The sequence below is a fragment of the Hypanus sabinus genome, chromosome 29, assembly GCF_030144855.1.
Source record: "Hypanus sabinus isolate sHypSab1 chromosome 29, sHypSab1.hap1, whole genome shotgun sequence".
Classification (NCBI taxonomy): domain Eukaryota; kingdom Metazoa; phylum Chordata; class Chondrichthyes; order Myliobatiformes; family Dasyatidae; genus Hypanus; species Hypanus sabinus.
The window spans coordinates 618,758-635,844 of NC_082734.1; the positions used below are offsets into that span (position 1 = coordinate 618,758).

The window sequence follows — 17,087 nt, forward strand, 5'->3', positions numbered from 1 at the left end:
CCTCATCTCTGACACCCTCTCTCCATCTCCATCACCCCCATCCATCTTCATCAACCCCTCTCCATTACCCCCTCCTTGTCTCTGTCAACCCCTCCCTGTCTCTATCATCACCTCCCCATCTTTGTCAACCCCTCCCCATCTCTGTCAACTCACCGTCTCCATCACCATTCCATCGTCACCTCCCTATCTCCATCACCCCCTCTGTCTTGGACGCTGCCCTCCCAACTCCATTACCCCTCACCGTCTCAATCAACCCCTCTCTGTCTCTGTCAACCCCTTCCTCCCCTACACACTCCCCATCTCCATCATCCCTTCCCTCCCCGTGCCTCTCCCTGTCTTTGTGACCCCTCCAGCCCTGATGGTTAAAGTGGGAGGTTTGACAATCTGTGCAGACTCTCGGCCACAATAGACAATCCCAGTGAATCTGGGAAGAGATGAGAAATGGAGCTCATGTGGAGACCTCTTCCCCCCAACTTTGGCTCAGGACCCTTGAGTCATCTGTTTAACATCTGCATCTTGGTGAAAGCGAGTAGAGCTCTCTCTCTCTCTCTCTCCCTCCCTCACTCTCTCTCTCCCTCACTCTCTCTCATTGTCTCCTTCACACTCTCTGGGTTTCACTCTCACCCTTCTGTTTCTCCCTCTGGCTTTCTGACTCTCTCTGTCTCTCTTTCCATCTCTATCGCTCCCTGTTTCTTTCTCCCCATCTCACTGTATGTCTCTTCCTGTCTCTTTGTCACTCCATCTCTCTATTGCCCTCTCTATTCATCTCCATCTCTCTCTCTCTCCCCAAATGCAGTTCATAGTCTGACCACAGCCGCACTCCTAAACAACTTCTCGCAGAATCTGATGTAACTCCCTTGCACTTTCACCCTGCCAGGTACAGAAGCTGCTCTAGAGAGTGGCACAGACAGTGATAGGGAGAGATGGGAATGAGGAGGAGAGGGAGGAGGGAGTGGAGAGAGAGAGAGAGAAAGGGAAGAACAGAGGGAGGGGGATGACGGAGTATGAGAGAGGAGGAATAAGAGAGAAGGTGGGGAGAGAGGGCAGAGAGACGAGGGAGAGGAGACAGTGGTAAAGGAAGGAGGGGAAGAGAGGTGAGGAGAGAGGAGGAGGGGGAAAGCAGAATGAGGAAGCTGAGAGAAATGGGATGGGGCAATGAGGGTATGGAGGGCAAGAAGATAAGGTAAAGAGTGGTTAGAGTGAGGGAGAGAGAAAGGAGAGCGGGGTGAGAAAATGGGGAGGAAAAAGAGAATGGTGAGAATGAGAAGAGGCAGAAGGAAATATAGAAGGGGTAGAGATGGGGAGAGAATGCAGAAAAAGGATGGAGAGGGTGGGAGAAGGGTTAGAGACAGGGACAGAGTAGTGGAGAGAGGAGTGGGGGAAGAGAGGGGAGGCAGAACAATGGAGGGGGAAGAAAGAAGGATGGGGAGAGTGTGGGTGAAGAGTACACATGGGGAGAGTGGGGGGAGAGAGGGGGAAGAGAAGAAAGAGTCAGAAGAAAGGGGGTAGAGTAGGAAGAAAGTGGAAGGGAGGGAGGAAGGGTGGGATTGGGGTTACAGATGGGGAATAGAGGAGAAAGGGAGGGTTGAGTGGTGAGAAGGAAGGGGTGAGAGGGTGGGAGAGACAGGTCGGGAGAGACAAAGGGTAGGGAGAGTGGTTGAGAAAGTGGAAGGTGGAGAATGTGGGATAAGAGAGTGTGGAGGAGAGACAGAAGAGAGAGAATGTGAGCAAAAAAATAGAGAAAGAGGTGGAGAGAGGAGAGAGAGAATGAGGAAAAGGGGAGAGAGGGAAGGGGAGGGGGAGAGAGGGAAGGGAAGGGGAGGAGAGAGGGAAGAGAAGGGGAGGAGAGAGGGGAAAGAGAGAGGGGGAAGAGAGGGAGGAGGAGAGAGAATGACGAAAAGAGGAGAGAGGGGTGGAGGGGGGAGAGAAAGGGGAGAGGGGGAGGAGAGAGAAGGGGAGATGGATGAAGAGAGAGAGTTGATTAGGCCCAGTCATTTTCAGTGGGAAAGGAAAGGGGTTGGAGGCAGACAAAAGAAATTAACAAGATGGAAGATGAGAAGAGAGAGAGAGTCAAAGAGACAGAGACAGAAAGACAGTCAGAGAGAGAAGGAAGGATGCAGTGAATAAATAGATGAAGAGAAATGGGAGGGAGCAGGAGAGACTGGAGGGGGAAGGGTCAAAATGAGATGGGGGAGGGAGGGAGGCAGAGGGGTGATGGACAGACAGCATGATGTGGGAGGGAGAGACAGTGAGAGAGATATGGACAGCGACAGAGATGGAGAACGAGACAGAGAGTCTCTCTCTCTTCCTGGCCCTCTCACTCACTCTCTCTCTCTCTCTCTCTCTCTCTCTCTCTCTCTCTCTCTCTCTCCTCCCACTGACTCACTGTCAAGATATACATGATATTGTGTGCGATCTTACCCACTCGAAGCTGAATTCCCCCCCCGGCTCAGTGCATACCGAGTGCCTGTGTGCGAGAGCAGCGAGATCAGTGACTGGTGGGCGATGGGAGTGGATCGAGGTAGAGGGAGGGAGAGAGAGAGAGAGAGAGAGAGAGAGAGAGAGAGAGAGAGAGAGGCAGAGGGAGAGAGAGAGTGTGCTTAAGAGGCTGTACCGGTGTTTGGCTCTGCAGCAGATTACCCGAGATTAAAATGCTGCCACTCAGCTGTTTATGCGAACAGAGCCAGGATATGGATCAGGGTGACATTGCTTCAAGGGTGACGTGGTTCCAAATCCCTGGGATTACTTCCCATGGTCTGCCCCCACCCCCCTCCCTCAGGGACTGGGAGCATCGGTTGACTTCCTAGAGGTGGCTGGAAAGAGGGGATGGGAGATCAGCTGTGTGTGTCTCGCTCTGTTTTGTTGTGTGTGTTTACGTGTGTACATGTCTGTGTTTATATGTATTGTATAACTGTCTCTGTATTTTGTCATATGTGTGTGTGTGTCTGTCTGTCTGTCTGTGTCTGTTTATGTGTGTACATGTGGGAGAGATGTCCTCCCTCTTTTCCCCCCTCTCTGTGTGCATGTGCATATCTGTTTGCCTCTGTGTCTATGTTTCTGTGTGTACATGTCTGTGTTTATTTGTATATCCCTATATGCCTGTTTTGTTGTGTTTGTGTGTTTATATGTATGTCTGTGTGTGTTGTGTATGTGTCAGTGTTTATGTGTGCATTTGCCTGTTTTTCTGTTTTTGTTGTATATGTGTTGTTATGTGAATCTATATGTACGTTGTGCCTGCGTGTCAGTGTTCGTGTGTACATTTATATTGTATCTGTGTGTCAGTTTTAGTGTTTTTGTTGAGTCTGTGTGTCATTGATAATGTGTATGTGTGTGTGTGTGTGTGTCAGTGTCTATGTTATGTTTACGTGTCTGTATATGTCTCATGTTTTGTGTCTGTCAGTATTTATGTGTGTGTATATGTTGCTGTGTGTGTCATGTATTTGTCTGGATATAAGTCTGTGTCATCTGTTTTTCTGTATCTGTGTTGGTGTTTCTGTGTGTGTATGTGTGTGACGAGGGTGACTATAGTCACAGCAATGAGTGGCTACATGTGTGAAAAAATGGGTACTTGTGAATTTCAGAATGTGTGTGCGCAGCTGGTAAATATATATGAATATGCAAATGTATGTTCTGAGTGTGTAAAACCACATATATGTACACATTTTATATATGCAACTCAAGTCAAGTCATTTATTGTCATTTAACTATATACTATATAGTATATAGAATACTATATACTATACTATATGTATATAGAGATGAGACAATGTTTCCCTGAACCAGGGTGTAAAGCGCAGTGGTACACATAACACTCAAAACACTTAATAACTTATGAAGGTAAGGATAAAATCTACAGATTAATCACACGTAAATAACAAACTAAAGTGCAATAATGTTAAATATTGTAAGGTACAGAACAGATTAACCTGTGACAGTTCTAACATGATGTGGCAGGGAGTTCAGAAGCCTGCTAGCCTGGGGGAAGAAACTGGTTCTCATCTGATCATTCTTTTTTTTTGTCTCCTGCCTGATGGCAGAAAGTCAAAGAGGATGCTGGATGGGTGGGTGGGATCCTTAATAATACTAAGGGCTCTGTGTATGCATGCTCCTGATAAATGTCCCTGATGAGTGGTAGGTCTACCCCTATGATCCTCTCAGCTGTTATCACAGTCCTTTGTAGGGACTTCTGGTCCAATTCTCTGATGATCCCATACCAGATGGAGATGCAACTTGTCAGGACACTCTCAACGGTGCTCATGTACATGTATATTGGGAGGGGGGGGGAGCCTCACTGCCTCAAACTTAGAAAACCTACAGCACAATATAGTCCCTTCAGCCCACAAAGCTGTGCCAAACATGTCCTTACTTTAGAACTACCTAAGATTACCCATAGGCTCTATTCTTCTAAGCTCCATGTATCCATCCAGGAGTCTCTTAAAATACCCTATTGTTTCCATCGCCAGAAGCCCATTCCATGGAATCACCACTCTCTGCATGAAAAACTTACCCCTAACATCTCCTCTGTACCTACTCCCCAACACTTTAAACCTGTGTCCTCTTGTGCTAGCGATTTCAGCCCTGGAAAAAAGCCTCTGACTATCCACATGATCAATGCCTCTCATCATCTTATTCACCTCTATCAGGTCACCTCTCACCCTCCTTCACTCCAAGGAGTAAAGGCCGAGTTCACTCAACCTATTCTCATAAGGCATGCTTCCCAATCCAGGCAACATCCTGAAAAAATTGACTCTGCACCCTTTCTATGGTTTCCACATCCTTCCTGTAGTGAGGTGAGCAGAATTGAGCACAGTACTCCAAGGTCTGACCAGGATCCTATATAGCTGCAACATTACCTCTTGGCTCTTAAACTTAATCCCACGGTTGATGAAGACCAATGCACCATATGCCTCTTAACCACAGAGTCAACCTGAGTAGCAACTTTTTCGAGTGTCCTATGGACTCGGACCCCAAGATCCTTCTGACCCTCCACACTGTCAAGAGTCTTGCCATTAATGCTATATTCTGCCATCATATCTGACCTACCAAAATGAACCACCTCACACTTATCTGGGTTGAACTCCATCAGCCACTTCTCAGGCCAGTTTTGCATCCTATCAATGTCCTGCTGTAACCTCTGACAGCCGTCCCAACTAACACAATACCTCCAACCTTTGTGTCATCAGCAAATTTACTAACTCATCCCTCCACTTCTTCATCCAGGTCATTTATCAAAATCACGAAGAGTTGGAGTCCCATAACAGACCCTGAGGCACACCACTGGTGACCGACCTCCATGCAGAATATGACCTGTCCACAACCACTCTTTGCCTTCTGTGGGCAAGCCAGTTCTGGATCCACAAAGTAATGTCCCCTTGGATCACATGCCTCCTTACTTTCTCAATAAGCCTTGCATAGAGTACCTTGTCAAATGCCTTGCTGAAATCCATATACACTGCATCTACTGCGCTACTCTCATCAAAGTCACATCCTCAAAAAATTCGATCATGCTCATAAGGCACAACCTGCCTTTGACAAAGCCATGCTGACTATTGCTAATCATATTACACCTCTCCAAATGTTCATAAATCCTGCCTCTCAGGATCTTCTCCATCAACTTACCAACCAGTGAAGTAAGACTCACTGGTCTATAGTTTCCTGAGCTATCCCTACTCCCTTTCTTGAATAAGGGAACAACCACAACCCTCCAATCCTTTGGAACCTCTCCATGCCTTATTGATGATGCAAGGATCATCGCCAGAGGCTCAGTAATCTCCTCTCTTGCTTCCCACAGTAGCCTGGGGTACATCCCGTCCAGTCCCGGTGACTTATTCGACTTAATGCTTTTCCAAAGCTCCAGCACATCCTCTTCTTTAATATCTACATGCTCAAGCTTTTCAGTCCACTGCAAGTCATCCCAACAATCGCCAAGATCCTTTTCTGTAGTGAATAATGAAGCAAAGTATTCATTAAGTACCTCTGCCATCTCCTCCAGTTCCATACACACTTTTCCACTGTCACACTTGATTGGTCTTGTTTTCTCACATCTTATCCTCTTGCCCTTCACATACTTGTAGAATGCCTTAGGGTTTTCCGTAATTCTGTTCACCAAGGCCTTCTCATGGCCCCTTCTGGCTCTCCTAATTTCATTCTTAAGCTCCTTCCTCCTAGGTTTATAATCTTCTAGATCTCTTTCATTACCTAGTTTTTTTGAACATTTTATAAGCTCTTCTTTTCTTCTTTACTAGATTTACAACAGCCTTTGTACACCACGGTTCCTGTACCCTACCATTCTTTCCCTGTCTCATTAGAACATATCTATGTAGAACCCCACGAAAATATCCCCTGAACATTTGCCACATTTCTTCCATAAGTTTCCCTGAGAACATCTCTTTCCAATTTATGCTTCCAAGTTCCTGATAGCTTCATATTTCCCCTTTACTCCAATTAAACGTTTCCTTAACTTGTCTATTTCTATCCCTCTCCAATGCTATGGTAAAGGAGATAGAATTGTGATCACTACCTCCAAAATGCTCTCCCACTGAGAGAGTTGACACCTGACCAGGTTCATTTCCCAATATCACTTCTTGGGAAGCGGAAACGCTGCTGTGTCTTCTTGCTCAGGGAAGTGATATTTAGGGACCAGTTGAGATCATCTATGATGTGAACTCTCAGGAACTTGGTGCATTTAACTATCTCTATGGAAGTCATGTATTCACAGAGGGGGATGGTTCACCTACACCTTCTTAAGTCCTGAACTCACAGCGGGTAGGTCATTGTAATGGCATATTAGTGTGTGTATATCTGTGAGGTTAAGTAAGTGTGTGTGTGTGTGAGTGAGACCCTCCTAGTACATGAGTGAAGTGTGTGGAAGTGTTTGATTGCGTAGGGGTATATGTACTGTGTGCGTGTGTGTCAGAAAGAGTGAGAGAGAGAAAGACCATTGTGTCTGTTGTGACAGAGATACCTGCACATGTGTGTGAGAGAAAATTGCACTATGTGCATGCATATGTGAGTTACCAACACTGTGTTGGTGAGGTCACACTTGGACTATTGCTAAAAGAAAGATACCGTGAAAAAATATAGAAACATAGAAAACCTACAGCAAAATACAGGTTCTTTAGCCCAGAAAGTTGTACCGAACATGTTCTTACCTTAGAAATTACATAGGGTTACCCATAGCCCTCTATTTTTCTGAGTTCCATGTACCTATCCAGGAGTCTCTTAAAGACCCTACTGTATCCGCCTCCACCACCGTCGCCAGCAGCCCATTCCCTGCACTCACCACTCTCTGTGTAAAAAACCTACCCCTGACATCTCCTCTGTACCTACTTCCAAGCACCTTAAAACTGTGCCCTTTCATGTTAGCCATCTCAGCCCTTGGAAAAATCCTCTGACTATCCACACAATCAATGCCTCTCATCATCTTATACACCTCTATCAGGACACCTCTCATCCTCCTTCGCTCCAAGGAGAAAAGGCCGAGATCACTCAACCTATTCTCATAAGGCATGCTCCCCAATCCAGGCAACATCCTTGTAAATCTCCTCTGCAACCTTTTTATAATTTCCACATCCCCTTTCCACACTACCTCACTATTCCCTTTTTTCTGCATTATTCAATAATTTATAGTAACTTTATATCGGAATTTTCTCTTTGGATATGTTTCTATCTTTGCACTGCACTGCTGCCACTGAATAACAAATTTCACACCACAGAAGTTATTGATAATAATCTGATCCCCATGTTTAAAATGGGCTGGGACACATACAGAAAAATATAAACTGGTAATGAGGCAGAAATGTTTGATGGCTCTGGGCCTCTATTTGCTGGAGTTTAGAAGAATGGGGTTGGGGGTGGATCTTATTGAAGTCTATATAATATTGAAAGGCCTAGATAGAGTGAAGGTATAGAGAATGTTTTTATCAGTGGGGGAGTCCAGGACCAGATGACATAGCCTCAGAATAGTAAAACATCCCTTTAGAACAGAGTTGAGGAGGAATTTCTTTAGCCGAATAATGGTGAACCAGTGGAATTTATTACCACAGACTGCTGTAGAGGCCAAGTGATTGATCATATTTAAAACAGAGGTAGGTAAGTTCTTGATTAGTAAGGGTGTCAAAGGTTATTGGGAGAAGGCAGGAGAATGGTGTTGAGAAGGATAATAGATGATTCTTGGTTGAATGGCGGCAGACTCAGTGGGTCAAATGACCTCATTCTACTCCTCTGTCTTATGGTCTGAAGCAGGGGTTCCCAATCTGGGGTCCACAGACTCCTTGTTTAAGGATATCGGTCCATGGCATAAAAAATGTTCAGGAACCCCTGGACTAAAGAATAGCAATGAACAGAAAGACACTGGGATCCAAGTCCACAGCTCCCTGAAAGTGGGAACACAGGATAATTGGGTGGTAAAGAAGCCGTACGGCATAGTTGCCATATGGCAGACTGGAAGGCATAGGTGGTGGTGTGGTTCTGTTGGTAAGAAATGGAATTACGTCTTTAGAGAGAGGTGACATAGGGTCAAAGAATGTTGAATATTTGTGGGTGGAGTTAACAAACTGCAAGGGTAAAAAAACTATTATGGGAATCATATATAGACCTTCAAACATTAGCCAAAATGTGGTGTTGAGATTGCAAAGGGAGCTGGAAAAGGCATGTAATAAGGGTAATGTCACAATTATAATGGGAGGACTTCAATATGCAAGGGGATTGGGAAAATCAGGTAGGTGTCAGATTGCAACAGAGGGAATTTGTTGAATCCCTATGAGTTGGCTTTTTAGAGCAGCTTGTGCTTGAGCCTACTGGAAGAAAGGCTATCTTAGATAGGGTGATGTGTTATAATCCAGATCTTGTTAACATATACAAAATGTTGGAGGAACTCAGCAGGCCAGGCAGCATCTATGAAAAAAAGTACAGACAATGTTTCAAGCCGATCTTATTAAGGAGTTTAAAGGAACCCTTCGGAGACAGTGATCATAATATGATTGAATTCATACTGCAGTTTGAAAGGGAGAAGCTCACATGTATCTATATCGCAATGGAATAACAGGAATTACATAGGCAAGAGAGAGGAGCTTGCCAAGGTGGATTGGAGGAGGATACAGGCAGAGATGACGGCAGAGCAGAGGTGGCGAAGTTTCTCGGAATAGTTCACAGGGCCTGGGGTACATCCGTCTGGTCAGGGTGATTTATCCAACTTGATGCTTTACATAAGCTCCAGCACATCCTCTTCTTTAATATCTACATGCTCAAGCTTTTCAGTCTGCTGCAAGTCATCACTACAATCACTATTTATTAAGTACCTCTGCTATTTCCATACACACTTTCCCATTGTCACACTTGATAGGTTCTATTCTTTCACGTCTTATCCTCTTGCTCTTCACATACTTGTAGAATGCCTTGAGGTTTTCCTTAATTCTGCCCGCCAAGGCCTTCTCATGGTCCCTTCTGGCTCCCTTATTTAAGCTCCTTCCTAGTAGCCTTATAATCTTCTAGATCTCTAACATTACCTAGTTCTCTGAACCTTTTGTAAGCTTTTCTTCTCTTCTTGACTAGATTTATTACAGCCTTTGTACACCACGGTTCCTGTACCCTACCATAACTTCCCTGTTTCATTGGAATGTACCTATACAGAACTCTACACAAATATCCTCTGACTATTTGCCATATTTCTTCTGTACTTTTCCCTGAGAACATCTGTTTCCAATTTAAGCCTCTAATTTCCTGCCTGATAGCCTCGGAATTCCCCTTACTCCAATCAAATGCTCTTCTAACTTGTCTGTTCCAATTTCTCTCCAATGCTATTGTAGAATAATAGAATTATTGTAGAATAATAGAGATAGAATTATGATCACTATGTACAAATTGCTCTCCCACTGAGAGATCTGGCACCTGACCAGGTTCATTTCCCAATACCAAATGAAGTACAGTCTCTCTTCTTGTAGGCTTATCTACATACGTACTGTGTCAAGAAACCTTCCTGAACACACCTAACAAACTCCACCCCATCTAAACCCCTCACTCTAGGAAGATGCCAATTGATATTTGGGAAATTAAAATCTCCCATCACGACAACCCTTATTATTACATCTTTCCAGGATCTGTTTCCCTATCTGCTCCTTGATATCCCTGTTACTATTGGGTGGCCTATAAAAAACACCCAGTAATGTTATTGACGCCTTTCTGTTCCTAAACTCCACCCACAGAGACTCCGTAGACAATCCCTCCATGGCGTCCACCTTTTCTGCAGCCGTGACACTATCTCTGATCAACAGTGCCACACCCTCACCTCTTTTGCCTCCCTTCCTGTCCTTCCTGAAACATCTAAAACGCGGCACTTGAAGTAACCATTCCTATCCCTGAGCCATCCAAGTCTCTGTAGTGGCCACTTCATCATAGCTCCAAGTACTGATCCACGCTCTAAGTTCATCCGCTTTGTTCACAACACTACTTGCATTAAGATAGACACATCTCAAGCCTTCAGTCTGAGCGCATCCCTTCTCTATCACCTGCCTATCCTCCCTCTCACACTGTCTACAAGCTTTCTCTATTTGTGAGCCAACCTCCTCTTCCCCAGTCTCTTCAGTTCATTTCCCACACCCCCCCCAACAATTCTAGTTTAAACTCTCCCCAGTAGCCTTAGCAAACCTCCCCGCCAAGATATTGGTTCCCCTGGGATTCAAGTGCAACCCATCTTTTTTGTACAGGTTACTCCTGACCCAAAATAGGTCCCAATGATCCAGAAATATGAATCCCTGCCCTCTGCTCCAAACCCTCTGCCTTGCATTTATCCTCCACCTCATTCTGTTCCTATTCTCACTGTCGCGTGCACAGGCAGTAATCCCGATATTACTACATTTGCGATCCTGCTTCTCAACTTCCTTCCTAACTCCCTGTAGTCTTTTTTCAGGACCTCTTCCCTTTTCCTGTCATTGGTACCAATATGTACCACGTCCTCTGGCTGTTCTCCCTCCCACTGCAGGATATCTTGGACGCAATCTGAAACATCCCGGACCCTGGCACCTGGGAGGCAAACTACTGCATCCACAGAATTGCCTGTCTGATCCCCTAACTATAGATTCCTTTATCTCTACAGCCTTTCTCTTCCCTTCCCCACCCCTCTTGAGCCACAGGGCCAGACCCTGTGCCAGAGGCACGGCCACTGTCGCTTCCCTCAGGTAGGCTGTCCCCCCCCAACAGTACTCAAAAAGTACTTATTGTCAAGGGGTACAGCCACAGGCTCTCTAGTACCTGACTCTTCCCCTTCCCTCTCCTGACTGTGACCCACTTGTCTGTCTCCCATGGCCCCAGTGTGACTACCTGCCTGTAACTCCTCTCTGTCACCTCCTTGCTCTCCCTGACTAGGTGAAGGTCATCGAGCTGCATCTGCAGGCCCCCCACATCTGACACCGAACAAAGAAAACTGGCCTCACACGCATACTTCCTACCTCACCTCGTCCCGTTACTGCCTGAGCCTGTTGAGCCAAAGCCCTACCACTCTGCTGCTTCTCACTCCGCTGCCCGCTGGATACGGCGGTCTTCTTTTTAAACCTTTCATGCTCTACTGGCTGACGTCATGTGCCTGCGCAGTCTCGCCTCTCTTTAAACTGAGTAGTAAAATAAAAACTCACTTTGCTCCGAAAAATCAGCCGTTCACTGTCAGCCTTCTTGCTCCGAATTAAAAACCATTGAAGATTACTTGCCTTTTAAAACTTACGTGCTCTACTAGCTGATGTCACGCGCCTGTGCTCTCTCGTCTCTCTTTAACCCGAGTACTAAAAAAACTCCCTTTGCTCCGAAAAATCAGCAGTTCATTCACAGCCTTCTTGCTCCAAATTATTGAATGGTCGAGCAGCTCGATGGGCGAGATGACCTTCTCCTGCTCCTAATTCTTATGTTCTTATCTGTTTTCACTGTGGAAGACACTAGCGGTGTGCCAGAGGTCTGTGAGTATCAGGGAGCAGGGGTGAGTGCCATTGCTATTACAAAAGAAAAAGTGCTAGGCAAACTGAAAGGTCTTATGGTGGATAAGTCACCTGGACCAGAAGGACTACATCCTAGAGTCCTGAAAAAAGTTGAAGAGATAATGGCTGCATTGGTCATGATCTTTCAAGAATCACTTTATTCTGATATGGTCCTGGAGGACTGGAAAATTACAAATGTCCCTCCACTCTTTAAGAAGAAAAGAAGGTAAAAGAAAGGAAACTATAAGCCAGTTAGCCTAACCTCAGCAGTTAGAAAAGTGTTGAAGTCTATTATTAAGGATGAGGTTTTGGGGTACTTGGAGATTAATAATAAAATAAGTCAAAGTCACATTAGTTTTTGTAAAAAGAAATCTAGCCTGATAAACTCAGCAGATCGAGCAGCATCTGTGGAAACGCTTGTGGCAAATTTGTGGCAAATTTGATGATGATACAAGGATAGCTTGAGTGGTAGATAGTGCAGAGAAAGCAATGCGATTGCAGCAGGACTTAGACAAATTGGAAGAATGGGCAAAAAAGTGACAGATAGAATATAGTGTTGGGAAATGTATGATAATACATTCTGGTAAAGGTAATCATAGTGTGAATTATCATCGAAATGGGGAAAAGGTCAAACATCAGAGGTTCAGAGGGACTTAGGAGTCCTTGTGCAAGGTGCCCAGAAGGTTAATTTACAGGTTGAGTCTGTGGTAAAGAAGGCAAATGCAATGTTGGCATTTATTTCAAGGGGAATAGAATACAAAAGCAAAGAGATAATGCTGAGCAACACACACAAATTGCTGGAGAAACTCAGCAAACCAGACAGCATCTATGGAAAATAGTACAGTCGATATTTTGGGCTGAGACCCTTTAACAGGTCCAGAACTACAGGGCACAGCCTCAAAATTGAAGGACAACCTTTTAGAACAAAAGTAAGGAGAATTTTTTTTTACCCAGTGAGTAGTGAATCTGTGGAATGTTTTGCCGCAGGTCCTGCTGAAGGGTCTCAGCCCGAAATGTCAACTGTACTCTTTTCCATAGATGCTGCCTAGCCTACTGAGTTCGTCCAGCATTTTATGTGTGTTGCTTGTATTTCCAGCATCTGCAGATTTTCTCTTGTTTGAGATAATGCTGAGCCTTTGTAAGACACTAGGCAGGCCGCACATGGAGTATTGTCAGCATTTTTGGGCCCCATATCTCAGGAAGGATGTGTTGTCATTGGAGAAAATCCAGAGTAGATCCACAAGATTCTGGGAATGAAAGGGTTAACATATGAACAGTGCATATATTTAAGGTGGAAGATAACATTTTCCTGATCAGTCAGGGCTTCAAAGGATATGGCAAGAAGGCAGGTGTATGGGTTCAGCCATGATGGGATAGCAGAGCAGACTCAATGGGCTGAATGGCCTAATTCTGCTTTCATTGGACAGCTAATTGAGTCTAAGGGTTGGGCTTGACTATATTTCAAAAATATGAAACATCCCTACATTCGTACTGTTGTATGAAGTTCTGGGTCACCCGACTACAGGAATGATATGGAGGCTTTGGAAAGAGTGCAGAAGAGTTTCACCAGGATGCTTTCTGCATTAGAGGGCACGAGATATATGGTGAAGGTGGAAAATCATAGTATATAGTGAAATACAGTAAATGGACTTTAATAATAAATTTACTTTGAATTTTGAAGACTTGAGTTGTTTTCTCTGGAGCAGCGGAGGCGAACAGGAGACTTAATAGAGATTTGTAAGTTTGGGTAGTCTCTGCATAGAGGTATCACCAAGAGGGTACAGTCTCAGGAACGAAATGGGGAAGGTTTCCCCACACAGAGAGTTGGTGATAACCAGAAAGTGCTGCCAGCAGAAATGTTGGCATCAAAGCTATTCATTGATTTTAACAGTGGTTAAGTAGGCAAGATATGCTCCAAGGTAGGCAACAATGAGGTCTTACTGCAGACAAGTGGGATTGATGTAGAAGGGGAAAAGGTTTGGTGTAGATATTACAGGCAAAAGTACAACTGTACAACTACCATCTGTACCCCCATATCTCTCTCACACATATCAAAACCATCTAAAATCACTCCATCCAACCAATTCTACCCAATTAAACAACATGGTCACCAGTGGAGTGCCTCAGGGATCTGTTCTGGGACCCTTACTCTTTGTGATTTTTATAAATGACCTGGATGAGGAAATGGAGGGATGGGTTAGTAAGTTTGCTGATGACACAAAGGTTGGAGGTGTTGTGGACAGTCTGGAAAGCTGTCAGAGGTTACAGCGGGACATTGATGGTATGCAAAACTGAGCTGAGAAGTTGCAGATGGAATCCAACCCAGATAAATGTGAAGTGGTTCATTTTGGTAGGTCAAATATGATGGCAGAATATAGTATTAATGGTAAGACTCTTGGCAGTTTGGAGGATCAGAGGGATCTTGAGGTCTGAGTCCATAGGATGCTCAAAGCAGCTGTGTAGGTTGTCTTTGTGGTTAAGAAGGCATACGGTGTATTGGCCTTCATCAATTGTGGAGTTGAATTTAGGAGCCGAGAGATAATGTTGCAGCTATATAGGACCCTGGTCAGACCCCACATGGAGTACTGTGCTCAGTTCTGGTTGCCTCACTACAGGAAGGATTTGGAAATCATAGAAAGGGTGCAGAGGAGATTTACAAGGATGATGCCTGGATTAGGGAGCATGCCTTTTCTCTTTGGAGCAAAGGAGGATGAGAGGTGACCTGATAGAGGTGTCCAAGATGATGACAGGAATAGATTGATTGTGGAGTAGTTTAAAAGGTCAGCACATTGTAGGCTTAAAGCCCTGGACTATGTTGTACTACTCTACGTTCTCTGTAACCTGTGACCCTTGACCTGCCACAGACTGAGAGACTGCAATATGTCCAGTATTGCTTTACCTGGGATTATATGATATTGAATGTTACCACATAGGTCAGGGTTCAGTGGGATTGCCCTGCATCATAGAACTCCAGGTAAGGGCAGAGATTAGGGTTCAAGGTCAAACAGCCAACAAACTAGGGTGATACAGGGCAATATCAATGAACCCTGAGCTCCAGGGTTATACTATGTTAACTGCAACCTAGCATGAGAAAGCCACATCTTTGTCCTACGAATTATATGGCATGCTCTGCTACTCGGTGACTTCTGACCAGTGACCTTGTGTTGCCATGAGAGTGAATGGAGAGAGAGTTGGAGAGAGGAAATGGGGTCGAAAGAGAGGGGGAAAGAGGGGAAATAGATGGTTAAGAGAGGTATTAGAGAGAGGAGGGAGAAATAGACACTGAGGGTCAAGGTGCGTGTACCAGGGGTCACAGCCTGGACTTAGCAACAGGGTCAGGGGTCAGAGGGCGACCTCACTCACCGCCGCCTCCAGCTACGCATGAGCAGTGATGATCCCCACAAACCTTCCTCCCCATTGGCCCGCACTCGACACGCCCACAGCTTACTCAACCATCAATCTAAAGCGCTGCACGAGCAGGACTCGCCCCCGGCTTCCCACTCCATTGGTTGCTGCCTCGCGCCAGTCGAACGCAATTGTCTCCTGTTGATTGTCCCGCCCTCTGTACATTCTCATTGGTCCCTATTGGAACCGTCCACCAATCAATCCATTGCTATTCGCAGGACTCGCCTTCTTAACTATCATTGATCAGGCGATTGTCCCTCCCTTCTCCGAACCGCATTGGTCTGTGCTAGACGCCTGGTCCCATCAATCACACGCACTCAGTGCGAAGCCGTACCCGACCTCCTCACTATTCCATTGGCTCCCTCTAGTTCCGTCCTCCAATCCAAGTATGCGGCGCCTTGTAGGACCCGCTCCTACGTGATCGCGCGTACCCAATCGTCCTCTCCCCCACTTGACAACGCCGAAGACAGACATCTCATCCGCGACCGCAAGCCCAATCGCCTTTTCATGCTGATTGGCCGTCGCCGACCGTCAGTCCGAGATCTCGACGAATAGGTGAAAGGGGGGGGGGCCGGTCTCCCCATGCGCCTCGGGGCTACCAATTGTGTGGGATGAATAATTGAGTTGGTTTTCCCTTTCTTCGAACGCTGACCGACCTCATGGGTGTTTTCAGCATTCCCTGGTTTGTAGTCCAAACTCGAAGGTCGACTTTATTTCCCTCCCCTCAGATGCTGACCGACCTGAATGTTGTTCCCACCCACTTCCCTTGGGTTGTTGGAGATCTTGAACATTGAGACCCTATTCTTGCCATTAGATGCTGCCAGATTTGATGTGTGTTTCAATCCACTTCACTGGGTTTATTCTAGATCCAATTGGCCAATACTATCTGTCTTCCCTCAGATGCTGTCCTTATACCTGAGTTTGTTCAAGATCACAAGACAAAGGAGCAGAAGTAGGCCATTCGGCCCATCAAGTCTGCTCCGCTACTCCACCATGAGCTAAACTGTTCTTAGAATTGTTGAATTTATTTCCCTCCATTCACTTTGCACCCATTTCCTTGTGGTTTATACTGTGGGCCCCTGTTTCCCTTCCTCAGGCACTGACTGGCAGTTTAACTATTTGATCTCCTTCTCTGGTGTTATACTAGATGTCTACCCTGTTTCCCTACCCTCAAACACTGAGCAAACTTGCATATTGCCACAAACTTCCCTGGGGTTATTCTAGAACACAATTTGGGGTCTCTTGAGTTATTAAAGCCACACTCACTCAGCATACTGGGGAGTGTCCCATCAAAGTCCTGAGCAATGTGGATGCTGTGTTCATGGACTGACCCCATCTAGGGAAGTGGGGAGTATTCCACCATACTCCTAATCTGTAGACAGGGGATAAGTAATGTAGCAGATATTGAGTGAATAGTCTAGGCCAGGAGAGAATCACCCTTCGCTGGATCCCCACCCTTGGACCTGCACTTGTTAGTCTAGTTAAGTTGGAGGATAGATCACACTCCAGGATGTTGACCAGTGAACAACTCACCTCCAGTATCAAATGTGGGGAATGTTCCTTAGAAATCTGGTAGCCTATGCTCCTAATCCCTTTTGTACAAGATGACAGTGAGGCTGCACTTGGAGTATAGTGTTCAGTTTGGTCATCCTGCTGTAGGGAAGATCCTGCCATTAAAGAAGAAAGAAGTGCAGAGGAGATTTTGTAAGATACAGTGGCAAC

The 17,087-nt window shown here is 45.5% G+C and overlaps 1 protein-coding gene across 6 annotated transcripts in view; it reads right to left on the reverse strand.

Moving 5' to 3' along the window:
- The window catches only part of tlcd3ba (TLC domain containing 3Ba), a 57,407-nt gene extending 41,961 nt beyond the window's left edge, over positions 1-15,446 (reverse strand). For 2 of the 6 annotated variants that reach the window (XM_059953298.1, XM_059953293.1), the window contains exon 1: positions 15,324-15,446. In XM_059953298.1, the coding sequence (XP_059809281.1) occupies positions 15,324-15,378 (55 nt within the window). In that variant the 5' untranslated portion in view covers positions 15,379-15,446. The other 4 variants (XM_059953296.1, XM_059953294.1, XM_059953295.1 and 1 more) reach the window with 4 other exon arrangements.
- Positions 15,447-17,087: the final 1,641 nt, after the last annotated feature.